This window comes from Eupeodes corollae, chromosome 3, assembly GCF_945859685.1.
Source record: "Eupeodes corollae chromosome 3, idEupCoro1.1, whole genome shotgun sequence".
In the NCBI taxonomy this organism is placed as follows: Eukaryota; Metazoa; Arthropoda; class Insecta; order Diptera; family Syrphidae; genus Eupeodes; species Eupeodes corollae.
Genome location: NC_079149.1, coordinates 109,671,292 through 109,692,135, shown reverse-complemented (window position 1 = coordinate 109,692,135; position 20,844 = coordinate 109,671,292). Strand labels below are relative to the sequence as shown.

Below are 20,844 nucleotides of genomic sequence, written 5' to 3'. Positions count from 1 at the left end.
TTCTGTAATGTTTGCCATTTGTTTAAAAAACATTTCAGTAGCTAAAAATTTCATATTTATTTCAGTGGCCTTTTCTATTTTTTGTATTAAGTTTAAAATCCCCTTAAAAAGATTATAGACCATTTATATTGAAGAGTCTTTAGTTTCCAAATTTGTCTTAATTTTACAGTTAAAAAAAAAATAATAAAGCCTTTTTTTCTTGATCTTAAATTAAGCCCATTGACTACTAACTAACTAGAGTTTGACTTTTCGTCAATTTAAGTTCAGTTCTTGAATAGAAACGTGCCTAACTGAACTCACTCTTAAAATGTGTCAGCTCGGCTGTCAAATCTACACACACTGAAAACAGTGCTACCAAATAAAAAAACTTTATTTAATAGACAATCTTTATTTAAAAATTAAAGTTTATACTGAATTCGTACAGTCAGGCCCTGAGTTCTTAAAAAAGTCAAATAGATTATTCATATAGGTTCGGCATAAAAATATATTCAAACATTAAAACAAACAAAAAAGTTATGCCAAATTGTCATCTGTCAGTGTCAAATTAACTGGTGAAGTATGAAAACAGTGCTGCTACTTTTAAAACAAAATTTTTTATTGAAAATAAACACTTCTTTCATCAGTAACAATTCGCTTTTTTTTAAAGCAACTACTTACCCTGTAGACCAAGTTAATAACAACATAAACCGAAAAAATAAAAAAAAAACTTTATTCGGGACAAGCAACAAATTTTAATTGATGGTCGCAACCGGCACATCAAGCACTCTTTTCGAATACTCGTATATATGCCAAGTGAGCCGGTAACTTTAAGATCATTCGCAAGTTAACTTTTCATCGGTGTAGACTGTTTTTTTATTTGTTGGTTTTTGGATGCGATTCGGATTTTGTTTTGGAAATATTCAAATTTTTTACTCAAAACAACAAAAACATATAAAAATGAAATCGTCTTCATTGAGTGATTCAATCGTGATCGTTGGATTTTGTCTTCTGTTTGGAATAAGCAGAGCCATGGTTATACCTTCAGCGTCGTCATCATCAAATGGAATCTTTACCATTCCAAATAGAATGATTGATGAGACTGATTTACTCGAGGAACATGGACGTTTCTTGTTGGCCAATATGAATCAGACATTTGATCCGTGCGAGAACTTTTATGAATATGCCTGTGGCAATTGGAAGAACGACACTATGGTTCCATTATTAGGTCGCAACAATACACTATTCTATGCCATGCAGGTCAAAGTAAATGAGGTCATTGTGGACTTTCTCAAGAATACAACAATTATGGATGATAGAACAGCCGAGACAAAGGCGAAGAAGCATTTTGGAGCGTGCATGAATATGAGTGAGGATCTAAGTCAGGGATACCGAACTGTCTGGAGTTCCATGAAGGAGCCAGTGCTGAAGGAAGGTGAAGCTCTCGACTGGATGATATTGAACTTCTACTCGGAATACGGCGTTACACCTTTGCTGCCACTGAGTATCCAATATAATTCGAGAAATATAATATTTGAAATTGTAATCGAGGAACCTAGCGCATATTTGACCTCAAGTTCATTCAACTTCACAAAGATGACGGAAGATTTTAAGTTCGAAAACAAAGACGTAGTGGAAAAGGAGCTGGAAGAACTGAAGATTTTCGAGAAGAAGTTAATTGCATCAGTGCCAGTGTCAAATATTTCAAAAGCTCAGTCTTTGGAAGATTTTATGGATGCTCATAATTCAAGTGACATTGATTGGAAGAGATTTTTTGATTTGGCATTCAATGGAACAACAAAGAATTCGTGGAAAATCCATGACAACATAATGAATTTCACAAGCATCAGCAAGTTTCTCAACAAGTCCGATACAGGTGTTATGTTTAGATATGCCAAGTGGAGGAATATTCTCAAGTTCTATCGCCTTTGGAGTTTGGAAACTTCTGAAAAGACCCGCGAGAGTAAGTGTCGAGAGATGACTGTCAAGTATTTCAACTATGCATTTATCCCGTGGTTCATCGAGACCACCTTCGATCAGGAGCGACGAACCGATGCTCTGCTGATATCGAAACGTCTCAAGAACACCTTTTACTCGTTTATCGATCAAGCAACCTGGTTGGATGGTGAAACCAAATCGGGAGCGAAGTCTAAACTCCGAGCAATGGATTTAATTATCGGCTACACAGACGATATGCGACATCGTTCGGAAATGGACAAGGCTTTCAAAGAAGTCATCATCACAAAGGACTATTGGGAAAATCTCATGAATCTCGAAAGAAATCGTGCGAGAGTTTACGTGAAAATGATTGGGAAGGCATCGATCAATCCGATTATTGGGACTCATGAAGTAAACGCCTACTACGCCGACTTCATAAACCTTGTCTTTGTGGCAATTGGGATCTCTCAACTCCCTCTGTACCACATCAAACTACCGAACTCGTTGAAGTTCGCTGGAATCGGAAATTTGATTGGCCACGAAATGGCTCATGGATTCGATTCAGGGTGCTATGAGTACGACTACGATGGAAAGAAGCGAAACTGGTGGAGTCCTGAGTCCTTAAGGAATTTCAAGGAACGCTACCAGTGCCTCGAATCACAGTACAACAAGTTCATTTACAACGGTATGAGGACGAATGGCAATCGAACTTCGGGCGATAACATTGCTGACAACACAGGTCTGAGAATAGCCTATCATTCCTATCTGAGGTTGCTCGAGGAAAAGGGCACCACGGAAAGTGGGAAGGATAAACCCCTTCCCGGAGTTGATTTCACAAACAAACAACTATTCTTCCTGAAGTTTGCTCAAACATGGTGCGATGGTCGAAGTCCGGAAGATCGAATGAAACGGATGGCTACGGACGACCATGCCTACGATGAATTTCGTGTTATTGGAACGCTGATGAATATGCCAGAGTTTAGTGAAGAATTCAATTGTGCTCTGGGGACAGATATGAATCCGCTGAAAAAATGTGTCATATGGTAAATTTTGGGAAATAAAGAAGAATTAAAAATCAAAATGTTTGAATAGTGTTGGTTAATTATTTCGATTGGTTTTTGTTTTTACCAGAGTAGTTGATGAGGTTTTTTCACGATTCAGTGATTCTGATTCTGAATTAGTGTTCCTCATCAATGCAAGGCTATATATACATCTTTTTTGATGATTTTTTACGACAAATTATGAGATAAGGAATTATTAATGTATGCCAAACATGTACATATGTACCTTCAATTGATGTATGTACACATCAGGTTTCATAAAGCTTCGTATCACAACCTGTGTGTAAACAAACAGAGCGTGAGCGCAATACGTGGATAATTTTAATAATGAGTAGCATGAGAATTTTATTCGGGGAAGCAGACATAACTTCTTTTTAGTGTTTTTGTTGTTGTTGTTTTTGTTCAAGGTCATTGCTACATATTCATATTTTCTTAAAGTCTGGCGGTGAACTTTAGGAGGATTTAGTTATTTGTTGACAAGTTACAGAAGTTCAATGAATGCTTAAGCGAGGAAACATCATTTGAATGGAAATTAAGCTTAACAAATGAGTAATGACGTATATTGTTTTTCTTTTTTTACTGCGCATGCGTCAGAGTCTTAATGTTACACATATGCGTCAGAATGAAGCCTGGCAGCTGAAAATACAACAAAATATTGAAATTTTTATTTTGACAGATCGAACAGTGTTTACAGTTTTTTTTTTTTTAAACTGTTAGAGCGGTTTTTTTATATATAAAATTTTTCAATCATTGCTTGGAATTATTTTTGGTATGCATGTATTTATAGTCGACCCTTCTTTATTTAGCGTTATCTCATAGACTCGATTTGGCATGGAATCATACAGTTTTTTTAAATAATTTAAAGAAATCTTTATCGAAGCTTATTTTATTGCTGTTGTTAGTGATTTTGTGTCTTCAAATTGTTGCCCAAACTTGTAGACTTCCGGACGCGCGATCCCCAAACATTCTCAATAATATTTAGGTCTGGTGAGTAGGGAGACCTTTCCAACATTTTGTTGGTTAATACAGGCTTTTAAAACTGTGACTGTATTGATGGGGGCGTTATCCTGCTGAAAAGTCCAAAATTTCACTGAATTTCGGAAATGTCCTATCAATAATGCTTTTGTATGAATTTGCCGTCATTCGTGATGATGGAAATTCCAACTCAATAGTTTCGAAATACGATATTGCACCTCAAACCATAACACCACCTTCACGGCTATGATGACGTAGGAAAAATAATTATTCTTTTCGACGATCATGGTAATAATAATTAAATCCGTCCGGGCCATCGAGATTCAATTTTTTTTCATCCGTGAAAACGAAAAACTGCCACTTCTTTTTCCATGACATGTGGCGCCTGCAGAATTCAAGCCGGTTTTCCTTTCTTTGTGGGTTAAGTGGAGGCTTCTTCTTCAGTTTCATGCACTTGATGTTTGGGGCACTCCCAATCACTCTCTTAACCTTGGAAATGCTTGTTCTTGTTATAGCTGATGTCTTTTTTTGAGAAGCTTACTGACAAGAATTAGACGCCAGTCGAGCAATCAAATATCAATCTCCTTTCAGCAGGTGACGTACCTTCTTTTCAAGTTCTTCCCACAGTTTTCTTTATTTTTCAAAAAATTGCCCACAACATTTTGCGATCTTCGAATTTTGTTTGCAATTAAACAAGCACTTAAACTTTGTTCTGCGTACAGTTTGATTATAATTTTTTCTTCCAAATTAAGGCACTGTGCTTGTCCCATTTTTTTCTTAAAATTGTATTTTGAATAATTGAACTTCACCTTGTAAAAGTTTCACGCACTAATCTCCACAAATTCTGAACCAGAACTAACTTTAAAGCAGATGTACCTATTCTATTTCATAATGTGCTTGCAATTAACCGTTAGGGCATATTTCAATCTGTCTCTTTCTTGTAAATAGATCGATAATGAGACATGATTTCAGAATACAAAAGAAAAAAACTTTCTTCAAACTCTATTCTTTCCCCTTGTAAAAGCTGCGAACCTATTCTATTAGCCGGCTGTGTATTAATATACGTTTTATATTTCATTTTCATAACAAAGTGTTAACCCGATTTCTAAATATTGAATTTTGAAAAAAAAATTAACTTTAATTCACCTTCTAATTCAGACATGAAAAAGTCATAAAATTGTAAACCAAACTCACCATAAGCCAAGAGACAGCTGTCAAGACCAACACCGAGAAAAAGTATTGTCAGATTGACAACAACACGTCTAAGACAAAAAAAAACACCCAGTAATAGTTTTATGTATTCGAAAAAAGATGCTACTTTGGTTTGAAGTCAATACAAGTTATAAAGTTATAAAAGTGACTTTGTTTTTTTATAAGGGAATTTCTCGTTCTGACTACAAAGAAGACCCACATTCGATTTCAATACTAATTAAAGTATTAACATCGAATTCAATTTGAATTTCTGAAATCTTATCCCGCTCCCGCCGAATCTCAATGCTGGCGTAAACATCTGAGGAGCCTTCATGCATGCCAATTTGTGGTTATAAATCATCCTTCGAAATGGAGTCCGATTTGCGATTTCAGGTGCACTGATGATGATGCTGCGCGTCCTACATCATGTGAAAAAAAATAAAAAGAATAAAACTGATTCTGCTCCTGTGCCTTTAATAAAAATCCGTATAGACATAGGCACATCAAAAAAGGATTTCAATGATGACCAATCTCTCTTCTATATCGTTGATGCCTACCTGTACCTGTGCTCTTTGGGATAATTAAATCTCACAATGGAAATATGGGATGCTTCTTCCTTTTTCTTTTTACTTTGCAATTATAATAATTATATTTAAAGATCAGTGGATCGATAATCGAATTAGTCTATCAGGATGGTTATATGTAGTCACATTCGTACATCTATGAATGAAATGCTTAATGGTTCTTCTTCTTTTCGTTTGTTGTTAAAAATCCAGGATGAATAAAATGAAATGGGAGACAGGTCCTGGATGTGTACCTTTAGAATTATATTAACCTACAAATATATAGGAGTTGTAAAAAAAATAAAAAAAAATCTCCCTGGGCGCATTTCATTTAAATAAAATCGTATTTCCATCAATCAACTTAACCTTTACCAACTGTGGAAGAGTTTTTTTTCTTAAGGTTTTTGTGAATCTTCTTAATTCACAATTAGCAACACTTGCTTGAAAAGGATATCTACACATGAATATACAGAGCCCGACATATATGTCGGTTTAACAGTGGGAATCTGGAGCAAAATGGAATAATAACAAAAAAATAAAACTAACTTAATTATTATGCAGGCTTCCAGAGAAATACAAAACTCTGACTGACCTCTGAATGATAAATGATCTTCAAGAAGAGAATTTAAACAGAAATAATGCAATAGGACCTTAATGGTGTTGAAGAATACATTTGAACAAATTTTTGAATGTTTTGTTTTAAATAAATTAATGATTCAAAAGTGACGACGCATGATGAGAAATTTTTGAATGGCTTTGTATGAAGCTTTAACCTATTTCGATACTACAGCAGGTAACACTGGCCAAGGAGGTTATTTACTGGTAATCAAATTATACTTTTTCTATGGTATGGTATGTTGAAAACGGATATTTCTGAATATGATCACATATAGCTAAAACCGAATTTTGAATTTGGAAACAGTACCATCATATCAACTTAAGTTTAAGTTTATTTTTGTCTTAAATACAAAATTTTGTATTTCTTTACAAAAAAACATTGAATCCGAATTTTATGAGAGATTAAAATGCACTATTTAAGCAATAAGACCTTTTGAATAGACTTCAAAAAGTTTGCATCAATATTTTGTAGAAACCATATTGCAAAGCAATTTAGTCTAGTTCATGCAATTCATCAAAAAAAAAAAGAGGCTGGGATGCGACCCACACTGATAACTTCCCATCCCGTCTGTCGATTTGTCTTGCTTCAAAGTTTATCTATATGTACTCGTACCAATTTTTACCAAATTTGCGTACTATTTTTTGTAGATTTTTTTTAATGAAAAAACGGACTGTTGGATTTTTATATACAAATTACTGATATAAATTTTCTGTGAAATAAAATAAGTTTGAAGCCAATATTTTTAATTTTTGAAAAGCTATTTAAATTGAAAGTAAATTTTTACCAAGTACTTTGTATATATAATTGAATAGTACTATCATGAAGATGAAACGCTCGACCTGACATCTTCTTACGACTTCCTAAACAATTCATTCCACATGTTTTGCATGTGGAATGTATTGGGGTGGGAGTAAAAATGAGCGAGAATTCCAACATAAAATAATAAATTTCCAGATTATTAGAAAAAACAGAAGATAGAGAAGAATGTATACAAATTAACGAAAGTTCGAGGGAGTCAATGAAAATATATTTTTGTTATAAATTATTATTTTTATTTTGTATAATTTGTTATTTTGATTGGTTGATTGAATGAAATCATTTAAAAAAACACACAGGACAAAAAATTGAAGAAAAATTAGAATACAAACTTTTTGTGGTTGCCAATTAGAAAAATTAAGGTTTTCCCTTTTTTTCTAATCATTTTCAAATGAGACAAATATTTTTAAACCATGCTAACAATAGTGCGAACATTTTTAACTTAACATAGGAAGTTATTGTAATGAGTCCGATTTGTCAAATTCAAAATTTTCACATTTCTCGACGTTCAAGGTCCCTAGAGTCGAAATAAAAGATTTTTAGAGAGTTGTCTGTGCGTGTACGTATATACATACGTTCGTGCATCCGTAAGTTTGGTAACTTTTTTCGTCATCCATTGCTCAAGAATCAGTGGAGATATCGACTTCAAATAAATATTTTTATACCGACAGATAATAATGCAGAAAGATGCAAAAAGGGCTCTCAAGAAAATTGCATGGGTGGTTTTTTTGACATAGTAATTTGAAAAAAGGGTAAGTATTTTGATTAACCCTAAATATCTCACGACGATACCAAAGAAATATATTTTTTGAAAAATTCCAATTAACGTTTTTTTTTGTAAATCAAAAAAACTGAAAAACAAAATATTGTTCGCCTAGAAAATTATACGAACAAAAAATGATTTTATCTCCAAATCAATTTTATGTAACAAAAAATAATGTTTTTGACATCTGGTAAAATTATGAGAAAAATTTAATTGACAGTTTTTGTACAAAATATAAAAAAAAAAACAATACTGATACTTGGTAAAAATGTACTTTTACCTCAAATACCTTTTCAAAAATTAAAAACATTGGCTTCAAATTAGTTTTATCTCACAGAAAATATTATTTGCCACATTTACCTAATTTTTATTAAAATTCAACAGTTAAGTAGTTAATCGGAATGGGAAGTTATCAGTGCGGGTTGCGTCCGAGCCGCTATACATTGAAAATATACTCATGTTAAAATAACAGCTTTAATCACTTATTTAAAAACTCTTTTTAGTTAATTTGATGTTAGCACCGTAGAAATAAATCAATAGTAATTGAGGTGAAGATTAAAATTGACAAAGATTTTGTTGGAAATAAAAAATGTATTTAATTTTGATATGAAATTTGATGTGTATTTCTTCAATGTTAAGGTTTTTTGATCTTTATTCCTTTTCCTTAATTAAATTCCTTAAAATTAGAATGTCATTTTTGTAACTTGATTACTTAAATAATTAATTACACCTGACAAGCCAAAACCATTTGCCCTTTTTCCTAAGAACGCAAGAAGCAAGAAGAAGATAGTGTAGTAATCTTTAGCCATTTCCGTTCCGTTCTTTGAAGCAACCAAAATGAGGGTGAGGAAAATAGTAGTTTCCTAAACTGATTTTGTTACCTTTATGGTTTAATACATTAATTTAACAAAATTATTTCCTAGAAACTTCCTTACATTTTTATTTACGCAACAACCTACCAACCTAAGGACATACTATCGTACTTATTCATGTACCTTTTTCAACTCCAAAAGGATAAATATAGAAAAATATGTTTTAAAATAGGTAAACATGCATAAATTCTCATTTTTTCCAATTTTAACACAGTTGTTTCGCACTGCAAAGTATTAAAGAAAAAAGTCTGAAGCTACTATAAGAAGGTCAATGTAAACGGTCAACGCGTTGACTCTTTGACGTAAAAAAGGCGTCATTTGTAGATCTACAATTAAAACTACTTAATAGTTATGTAATATGCTTACACTGTACCAATTTTAACATTCTTTGACACCCTTATATAAAAAAAAAATAAAAATATCGTTAGCTTAAATAAATATTATTTTGTCTAATCGTGTGATAGTCAACATCTTAAGCATTGACGCTGTGAACGTTGACGGTGCCTGCGTTGACACAGAATATTTACATGTTTTTATGACGTCAGAGAGTCAACGCCTTGGCCTTTTAAGTTGATTGTTTAATTCTAGCTTGAGCCATGACTTAACTCCAAATACCAAACGACTTAAGTCCTTACAATTCAGCTTCATACACACCAACCTCCTTAATACTTAATTTTCTGCTACCTACCCACCCACTACCCACATTACATTACAAAAGAAAAACAAATTTAAAAAATACCTACATTGAATGTATTTGCTATGGAAAAAATAAAAATATGGCAACGTAGCATTGTATCAAAACTGAAATTTGAAAACGTTGCTTTTAAATTTTCAGATTTCACAAAAATAGAAAATCTAAAATCAAATGAATACAATTTTCTGCTAACAAATCTAAAACACATACAACCAAATGTATTGTATATGCATATCTTCTATACATTGATAGGTATAAATAAAACAAATCTCAGGTAACGTTGGCAACAACTGATTTTTGTTTACATTTGAGTAATTTATTTTATTTATTTATTTTAATATTTTTATACTTCCAGTCGCTCTTAGATTCCACACTTAATTTTCGTACAGGTAGCGCCCCCATGGTCCGCCTTTCGTACCAAAATTTTGTGTTTCATGATAATACTATTCAAATTAATATACAAAGCCAAGTATTAGAATTGTTTTTTTTAGAGTTTTATTTTTTGTAAAAAAAACTGTCAATTCGATTTTTTTCAAAATTTTAACGAATATTGAAAACAATATTTCTTATAAGATAAAATTAGTTTGAAGAAAATATTTCAAATTTTTGAAAAGATATTTGAGTCAAAAATCAATTTTCACCAACTTTTGGTAATTTTTTTTAGGTTTTTAATTTTTTGCACAAAAACTGTCAATTCGATTTTTTTCAAAATTTTATTGAATGTTGACAACAATATTTGTTGGAAGGTAAAAGTTGTTAAAAGCCAATATCTACATTTTTTGGAAAAATATTTGAGTGGAAAATCAATTTTTACCAACTTTTATACCTTTTTTTTTATGTTTTTATTTTTTGTAAATTCGATATATCTCAAAATTTGTCCTAATGTATTTTTTATTTTTTGTAAAAAAAACTGTGAAATCGGTTTTTTTCAAACTTTAACTGAATGTTGACAAAAATATTTTTCGAAAGATTAAAGTAAATCAAAGCCAATATCTCAAATTTTTGAAAAGATATTTGAGTCGAAAATCAATTTTTACCAACTTTTATTAATTTTTTTTAGGTTTTTATTTTTTGTAAAAAAACTGATAATTCGATTTTTCTCAAAATTTTTCAAAATGTTGAAAACAATATTCCTTATAACATAAAATAAGTTTGAATCCTAAGTTTTAAGTTTTTGAAAAGATATTTGAATCGATATTCAATTTTTACCAATTTTGAGTAATGTTTTTTTTAGATTTTTATTTTTTATAAAAAAAACTGTCAATTAGATTTTTCTCAAAATTTTATCAGATATCAAAAACATTATTATTCGTTGCACAAAATCGTTTTGGAGATGAAATCATATTTCAGTTCATTCATTATTTCAAATTTTTTTTTCAGTTTTATTGATTTATAAAAAAACCGTTATATTGACTTTTTTCAAAAAATATACTTGTTTGGTATCACGTTACAATATATTATATACAATTTAATTCAAGTCTCTAGCGTTTTTGGTTCGTAAGATATTTAGGGTTAACCAAAATTCACCTTTTTTTCAAACTGCTATGGTAAAAAAACCACCCACGCAATTTTCTTGAGAGCCCTTTCTGAATCTTTCTGTCTTATTATCTGTATAACAAAATTTATTTAGAATCGATATCTCTTCTGGTTCTTGAGCTGTGGACGACGAAAAAAACGTCGCGAACGTACGGACGTACGGACGTACGAACGTACGTACACACGCACGCACAGACATCTTTCTAAAAATCTTTTATTTCGACTCTAGGGACCTTGAAACGTCGAGAAATGTCAAAATTTTCAATTTGACAAATCGGACCCATTACAATAACTTCCTATGGGAAGTTAAAAAAGGCTGGGCTAAGGTCCATACTGAAAACTTCTCATTTGTGACCGTTTGTCGATATTTCGTTAAGTTTTACACAATATTTATAAATTACATTATTTCTTAAACCCAAAAATATTGATTTTTTTACAAACAAAAATACTGTTTCAAACAAATTTTACTGAATCTTGAAATAATATGTTTTATAAGATGGAATAAGTTTTTAGACAAATGGGTCATATCCTAAAAGATGATAAAGTTCTCAGAGTCAGAGCTGACGAGCTTGAACTAGCATGTGAGATCGATGGAGCAGACTCGGACTCAGTTTCATATGCAAAAAAAAAACGGGTTCACAGTTCTGACTCAGTGATATGAGAACGATCTCAGTCGAGTCAAAAAGGAAAAATGTCTTCTAAAAGCGAAAATGAAAGTGTAATTATAAACAATATTGCCATCTTAGTGAATTATAGTAAAAGAACTGAAACTTATGTCAAACGGGAGTCGTGGACTGATCATGGCCGGCAAACTTCAATGCTTGTAAATTTTTCATCCGCGTTACACGTAGCCTGTACATTTATTGAGTAGTATCCTTTACGGTTGACGTACTCCTGTCTGTCTATTGCTTTAAAAAGAGAATATGATCCAATCAGTTGCTCGGCTCGCAATTTTTGTTGAGACTTGCCGTACCACCCTAGATATCGTTGATTGATTAACACTAATGTCTTCATCAACACCGCTTTGAAACCCAGGATCTCCTACATAAGGCAGAAAAATCATCATTTTTTCTTGATGATTCAAAGCACAAAGTTCGTTTCAAAAACTCATCTGTCAATAATTGCACACCTGTTTCACTAAATCTATACAATTTTCGAAAAACTTCACCAATTGGATATCCTCTATTTTTATAAACACTATTTGTATCAAAATTATTCAGAAACTCGTCCATTTTGATAGTTGTTTATAAACTGAGTACAATGTGTGAGACCGATCTCATGCAAGCGAGCGTTTGCTCAGCTTTTTGCATATCGAAATTAGAACTTTCTCACATAGAGCTTTCCTCGAGAAAAAGACCTCAACATTTTGAATTCGAATTTACAGCTTGAGATCGATCTCGATTTTGTTTGCATAAAAGTGAGTAAAGAGCTTGAACTCATCTTTTTGCATATGACCCAATATCTTTAATTTTTGCCAAGATATTCAAGTCAGAAAACAATTTTTAACTATTTGGCAAGTACTGAACTTTTAAAAAATGTCGAACTCGCGATTTTAATAAAACATGACAAAAAAAGTCGGTCCCCGATTCCGTCAGCCTGTCCGTCTACCTGCCTTCGCCCCTACAGCCTAAACCAATTGATTGATTGAACTCAAACTTGGAAATTATTTATTTCAGCCACTTCACGTTAGGCGTTGTTTTTAATTGATTAAAACTTAAAATAACAATAGTCCCCATACAAACTTTTTGGGCAAAATCGAAAATTTGAATTTTTTCTAAAACGAACCGATAAATTTCTTTTAAGTTTTCTCTTGATTTTTTTTCTTCATTTGGCTTTTTTAAAAGATAAAAAATATGTTTGTATTATTCCAAAAGGGTACCCCCAAGGAACCGTTATTTATTTTTAAGTATTATTCAACTGACTTCAACAATTTCGTTCCTCCACCAAGCTCTTATAGTGGCTCAGTTACATTTTAATGACCAAAGATGTTATTGTTTTTATTTTTAGTTTAAAGTTAAAAAAATAATATTTTTTAGAAATTAAAATGTTCTAAAAAACTTCATATTAAAAATATTTTTAAACTAAAATTGAAAATGTTTGTATATAAAAAATGAATTTCAAAAAAAAACCCTCGAAGGATTTTAGAAAAAAACTTTAATAAATCAAGATTTTTTAAATGGCATTTGCGTTGTCAGACACCAATAGATTAAAATCAAAAATTCATAATTTTTTATTGAAATTTCACTTAAGAATTCAAAAGCATGCAAACACTTTAAATGGATCCAAAGAATTCATTAAGTCTTAAATGACTGAAGAAAAAATGATTGCACTCTTTTTAAGGTCAAATGATTGGTGACTGCAAAATTTTAAGTCCCAATGTTTAGGTGAAATCAATGGAAGCAATCCTTAAGTTGAATTCAACAAATGATTTATAAAAAGATTGCATTCTCTTACGAACTCCATGCGAGCAGCTCCGTTCATACTCTTAAAATTATTTTCAGGTCATAAATCTCTTAAAAAGTGGGAATTTCAATGGAATAATTGTCAACTGAGCTGAAGAGTCTTATCCTCAAATAATACGAACAAGCAAATGCGGTGAAGGCTTGCCTTCGAGTTTCAAATAATCATATTTTTAGGACCTAGGTAGTTTGCTTGAAGTGATAGAAGCTTACCGGAAATGTATACAATTGAAGAAAGAAGTTAATGATGCTGATGGAGATCAATTTAGATTCTACAATAACACAAGTGGTAAAAACAAATTATTTTATAAGCCTAATCCATATATTGTTTTTCTTTCTTTAAGAATTAATATAATAAACATTTATTTTGCCCAATTTGAGGTTCTTTACATAAAAGAGAAAAAATTAGCGTAACACTAAAACAACCAACGTTGGGAATATTGAAACATTGTTTCTAAAGTGAATTATTCCTTTGAAACTCATTATTTAATTCTAGCTGTAAAGAGGTTATTAAGATCAAAGTTTTTTCCGGATTTATAAAGCAAACCCCACTGAAAAATACCGGAATATGTTCAAACAAGCTGGAACGACCTGCAATGGTCATATTCGACGAACCAAATTTTTGCATGAAAAAGAAATTAAGGCAAAAAATACTACAATGTCCCAAAGGTAGAACAAATTTGTGGTCATTTGTAAAAAACCTACGAAACACCACGTCATCCTCGGTTCCAACGCTCGTCCACAATGACACTCTATATGTGAGCTCGATTGATACAGCCAATTTGCTTGCAGCACAGTTTGCTGTTAATTCAACGCTGCCTCCAGTTCTTGAGACCGTAAAAGATTTTATGGGACAAACCTTCTTTCGCACTCGTGTAGTTGCAAGAATACTTAAAGACCTTGACACACACAAATCCGTTGGCCCGGATAGTATCCCCACTATTGTTCTGAAGAGGTGTTCCTCAACGCTGGCAAAACCACTGCGTAAGCTTTTCCATCTGTCCTTTTCTACAGGTCTCTTTCTGAGTGAATGGAAAACTGCATTTGTCCAGCCTGTCCCTAAAAAAGAATCTTCCTCACTATCGTCCAATTGCACTTACATCAATTCTTTCCTAGTTCATAAAAACGCTGATCAATTTTCAGCTTAAGAAATATCTTGAAGAACGTAAGCTGCCTAATGATCGGCAGTTTGACTTTCGTAGTAAAAGGCCCACTGGTGATCTCATTGGTTGTCTCACCGAACAGTGGAACAAATCTGTACATCGTTTTGTAGAAATAAATATCATAGCACAAAGGCATTTGATAGAGTTTGGCATCAAGTTCTTTTATCGAAAATGCTTGCACTTGGTATTGATGAATCCCTTCTTCGTTGGGTTGGAAATTATCTTTCGGACCGTCCAATTCGAATAGTGTTTGACGGGTTCCGCTGATGTTCCCCAGGGCTCCATTTTGTCCCCAACACTCCTTCCTTCCTTATTTGTCTGAAACTTCTAACCCACTAAATTGTTTCGGTGATGACAGTACCCTCAGTTTCTCATATTCGTTTTTAAATTTGCATCCTTGTTTTTCGGGTGTGGATTACCAACGGCAGCGTATGATAAGCTCAATACATTCTGATCTTGACAGTATTGTCCAATGGGGAATCAAAAATCGTGTAGAATTTAATGCTTCAAAACTCAATGCTGTCTACTGTCGCAAAAGCGTAACCCTCCCTCAATGCCACTATCCTTGAGTGGTACTTGCAGCGAGGAGACTGAGCAGCTATCAGTCCTAGGTATGTGGTTTACAAACTACTTGTTGTATAGTGATCACATATTTGACGAAAAATGTTGCTAAGTGTTCCTCCCTTTGTAATTACTTGCACTGTTTATAATTATTATAAGGGTATTCATAACCCCTTGAGTTTGCGTACAATATAAAAGAAATCAAAGATATTTAAGATAGACAAAGATCAAGTCCAATTTTCCTTTCGAAATCTTGACGAAAAAGCGAAGTTTTGACGCTATAGCCTGTGGAATTGGTGTACAAACATTAATAAATATATTATTTAATAGAGAGTTGTATTTCCTGCAGATTGGTTTCTAATCATTTTATGAAAAAATAAACTTTTCAGGTATTATTAAACAAAATATTTATTTCAAGATGGTAGTGCTTCCCCAGACACCGGTACCACTGTGAAACTTGTTTTTTTTCTCAGTCATAAAACATTAAGAAGAAAAAACCCACCCAAAGTAAATCCTAATATTTTGCCACAGTTTTTTTCCAAGTCTGTCTTTAAGGTTCACAATTATGCGCAGAAACTAAAGCCCACTTAAGCTTTGAAAGATTTTAGCGGGACTTATTCATATCTAAAAATAATCCAAATAAAAGTGAAACAAATACTAATTTAAAATCCGCAGCTGTGAGCCGGTAACCGCTTAAACTCTATACTCTCTCTATAGTACCTTATTTAGGGTACTTTTTCCTTAATGGAACATCTACAGCTCACATATCTTTTAAGGCTCAATTTGATTCACTCACTGCGTAACCGCCAATCAAAACCCCTTTTCAGTTTATTTTCACAAAAAAAAAGAAAAACCTAAAAAAAAGCCTATAAAGAATTCCAAAAATAATATCCAAGGATACATTTCCACTTTATGTGATTATCCTTTGAAATAAAGATTTCACGCAAGATGTTTAAATATTTTACCAGCTTCCATCCTTTTTTATATACTTTATGTTGCACTCGTTTTTGTATATATATATATGTATAAAAATAATAATTGCGCGCTTCGTGTGGGTTAAGCCATCGGCAGTTGTAATAGCTACACATAGATTTTATTACCTGTATTATTGCAGCACTATCAAGACATTGCAACAAACCATCAGATGATCCTGATGGCAAAAATCCTTTACTTTCACTATAAAATTCTCCCTTTCTTAAAGATCATTGCAATAATACAAATTGATCCTTCAGCATGTGCGCTGTGCGTACATATACGCACTGCTTTGTGTATCGGTGGTGTAGGATGATACCATAACATCCTTCTTCTTCTTTTTCTAATCATCTAAGAGCAAATTTTCTACAGTTTAAGATTACGTAAAAGTATACCCCGAAGATGAAAACAAAAATCCAAAGGCTATTATCAAAGGATTAAAAAATCCTTTTCAATTTTTTTTAAATAAAGCCACAATTCCAAGGCGGAGATTCACTTTTTTTTCTTCATTCTTTTTATATCGACAAGAAAAGGATACACGCAGCATGCCAATGGCTTGGCTTGCTACCATATGTCCTTGAAGACATTTTCATTAATTTTGTTTTCAATAATAGTCGAAAATTGATATCCTTTCATTTTTAACGTATATTTCACTTTTTTTCTTCTATAGTTTTGTGTTTTTGTTGTTCTCCATCTATAAAAATCATTTGATCATAATTTAGACAGGATCCAAGGATTGTAGGCGAATCGAATGAAATTGTCAAAGGATAAAAATCTCCCCTCTGATGATTTTTTCATTCAGATCAATGTATATAGTATAGCAACACGCAAGATCGATCGATTACGCGCGTAAGGTAATCCTTTCGTTTTTTTTGTTGGTGTCCTTTCCTCACCCTCGCCCTTATGTCAAATCTTACCCCTACTAAATGGCATCCTTTTGTCACACTTTTTTTTACTATACAAAGATTAATGACATTTTGGGCATACAAGTTGTTGTAGTATATTATTTACGATGTTTCCTGTTCAATATAATAATTTTTTATTATTTAATTCTTGACATGGCTGCTATAGAAGTTATAGAAGCTGTAGAAGAAGTTGAGGCGGTACATGTGAATAGTATTGGCTGATTGTGTCATGACTTATGATTTAACTATTCAATGAAGCAAGCTGCAAATCGATGGCTGATGTTTTTTTGAATTGTGTTTTCGAAAAAGTGTGTTGGACACGCGTCAAAGGGGTAAATATGATGAAATATGCCATAATCGAATTAAATCAACGCTAATTCAAGATGAAAGCTAAACGATATGTGGTGGTTTTGAAATGATATTGGTATAACAATCAACAGGAAGAAGAATGAAATAGAAAAAAGGAAGTTTTGGAAATAAAAAATTGTATAAACAAACAAAACTTATAATTCAATAGACTTTTTGAGGATTAATGAATCGAACACAAAAGTTGGACTTATTTTTTTAAGAACAATAGTTAAGGTTGAAGATAACAGCAAGTATAAAATAACATCAGCTGTTTAAGTTTTTAAACAAAAAAGTTTAAGGGAGGTCAAATCGGAAAAGATGACTTTTCTCCCAAAACCGTTGTTGCTGCTCAAAGGAAAAACTTTCAAAGCGATAAGGAAGTAGGCTACCGGCCTTTACTGAGCCACTTGGGCCTTGATAGTGAATAATCTCTGATATTAGTTTAAAATACTCTTCCAACAAGTTGGTGAAGTGTTGAGATCGATACCGAGTTGATATTTGATTGAATTATGTTTTACATTCACGACTACAGTCGCAACAATATCGATTGTGGTCACCGCATGCATCACTCAAAAATTAAAATCGTGGAAATAATCCTACACTACTATTATAAATGGGAAAGCAAACAAACTGTTTGCTTGCTTGTTTGTTCGTATTTCACTCTGCAACGGAACAACATTATGATATGATTTTTTGGGTGGAGGTAGAAACAAGGCTGGAGAGTGTCTTAAGCTACTTTTTTCTGCGAATCATATCCTCCGGTAACATTTATAATAAGATAATTCGATATATTCTTTTGATTAAAAACAAATAAGTAGCATATTATAAGGTGCTTCCTGGATTTGGAGCTATCATCGTTGCTTATCATAAGGCATTTCGTGTCTAAGACTTAGTGTCACACAACTTAGTGAAAATAGTATTAGTAAGGGATGAAAATATGATAATTCCTCATATCCTTATAATTCCCAAAGGTTACCATTGCAAGGCTTCAATTCAAACACTAAAAGCAACGGAAGGTACCTAAAACAGCCGCGCTTCTCTTATTAGTTTTTAAAACAAAGATGAAACCTGTCGTTCATAGTCTTTGCATGCATTGTACACCATGTGATGGAAATAAAAAGACCGGCTCTAATGTAACAATTTGCTTCGTCATATCTATTATATACCTCCATAACCGAAACAATACAATACAAATGACAACAAATGACTATCTGCGTATACCAATATACTTGCTATACAAACCCTTTAAGCCCATTTTTCTATCTCTCTAATCAAATTTACTTTCATTTCATCATCAATCATCAAAAACAAAAAAATAGGGTTGGCATAGATGATATGATGACAGACTTTATAAAATAGCTTGATAGCATCAATCGCTGCTTCGAATGTCATCTATATAGCCAATCACATTATTGTCAAACCCTTTTTACAGAGTACGCATACAAATTTTTCGCTTCGATCGATTAGTTCGAGCGGGAAGAAGAATAAACCCCAACCCACACACAAAACGTTATGATAAGGGAAGACTTTTACCTAATCACCCTTTTTTCTCTTTTTTTTTTTCTAGGGAAAAATCAACAACAACATCAAGAACAACAGGCACAATTGCTTCAAAAGCTACCACCAATCAATCCTTGGTGTCCATTAATGCTGACACCATTGACATCCACCTCAATGACTTCATTACTCCCATCATCATCATCATCGACAAGGCATCAGCATCATCATCAACATCACAGTCATCATCATCAGCAGCAACAGCAACAGCAGCAGCAGAACAATCATCCTGCTTCATCTAATCACCATCAAATGAGTACGGAAGCCGAGTTCCATCAAAATACCCACGAACCAGATCTTCAGAGCCAAAGCCAAAGCCAGACACAACAAACCATTGACATCCGGCAACAGCTTCAGCTCCACCAACAACAACAACAAATTCCCAAAACAATACCAATTCCATACGCAACGCACATTGCCGGGAATAATCAAATCTCAAACCCTCCAACCTCAACTTATTTGACAGCCCCGTTATCGTCTGCAGTAACAACAAATCTTTCGGCATCCCTAACGGCGGCGGCGGCGGCAACGACCTTTCTAATTTCTTCTCATCAGCACCAGCACCAGCAACAACAACAACAGCAGGCGAAATTCCTGATGTCTAGCGTTAGCTATCCCCACCATCATCCCCATTCTCATCACCAAATAACACCACCAAATTCACCGTTGCCACATCTCTTTCTGGGTGCTCCTCCGCCCCCACCACCACCGACGGGTGGAAAAGCTTTCTACTCCACCACCCGGATGCCGGCAACAACAACGGGTCGACACAACTTGGGTTCCACAATTCCGTCATTTAACGAACTAATGTTCCACCATCAACAGCTCCAGCCTGCCACTCAATATTCCAAGGACACGTTGTCGACGTTGTCTTCGTCGGCAATAGTAAGCAGTAGTTCCCGCCACACGCCGTACTATCACCCACCAATTCCGCCCACCAATACCACCCTCAACGCCAGCTCCGTACAAAACTTAATGACCTTTGCGACAACGACGACGGCAGAGACCGACACCGACACCGACGCCACCATCGTCGCTACAACCAACCTGCCACCCACAATGCTACCTCCACCTTCAACCACCAACAACAGTGGTCAGGAACATTTCGGCACGATGGCAATGGCCGACGAGGATACTGATGATGTTGGCTCTGTTGGAGCTGCTGGAAGAACAAGTGGCGGTGTCGGTGGCGGTGGTGGAGCAGTAGGAGGTCCTCCTCTCGTTGTCCCTGAACACGAGAAAATTATGTTCGTTTCGCATTTTCATGAGAGAGATCGACTGATTAGGGAGCACCAATTCCAACAGCAGAAACATCGTATGGAAATGAAGGGATGTGGCAGCGGCAGTGGCAATGGCGGCGGCAATGGTGGCAGAAAACGAGTTCGAGATCTCCTTAATTCACAAAATGACGAACTTCACATTAAACAAGAACGCAATGAAGATGATAATGACGATGAACATGAACTTGAAGACGACGACGGGGATGAAGATGAAAATGAGCATGCCACTGATGTTATGATGGTCTCGCCCGATAGTAAACAAAGTCGAATTGGTTTTATTGGGGTTGGAGTTGGGGATGCTTCGGATGAACTGATGGTGGCTGGGGGTACTTATTCCCATGTGAATCAAGCAAATTTCAATGCTGTTCAAATAAAAGACAGTGGAGGCGGGGTTAAAGGTAAGTTCTTAGACCTACGTACATACCTAACCTATCTTATCTATGCCTATCGTCTGTCTGGTATTGAGAAAAATATGGAAATGGACATATTTATGTTTTAGGGTTTTGGTGAATGAAAAGATTGGCAAAAGATATTAAACAACCTTTTGTTAAAACCTAAAGTTTTTCTAAGTAATCTTTTGCTAGGAAAAAGTAGA

At 33.8% G+C, this 20,844-nt stretch overlaps 2 protein-coding genes across 2 annotated transcripts in view; both read left to right on the top strand.

The window, feature by feature from the left end:
* The window catches only part of LOC129951556 (uncharacterized), a 109,157-nt gene that overhangs the window by 48,408 nt on the left and 39,905 nt on the right, over nt 1-20,844 (top strand). The window contains exon 3 of the mRNA XM_056063776.1: nt 18,980-20,647. Coding sequence (XP_055919751.1) covers nt 18,980-20,647 — 1,668 coding nt within the window. The remainder of the gene's footprint in view (nt 1-18,979; nt 20,648-20,844) is intronic.
* LOC129951557 (endothelin-converting enzyme 1) lies at nt 840-2,976 on the top strand. The gene has a single exon (XM_056063777.1). It carries the CDS (start codon nt 871-873, stop codon nt 2,959-2,961), a length of 2,091 nt encoding a protein of 696 aa, XP_055919752.1. The 5' UTR covers nt 840-870; the 3' UTR covers nt 2,962-2,976.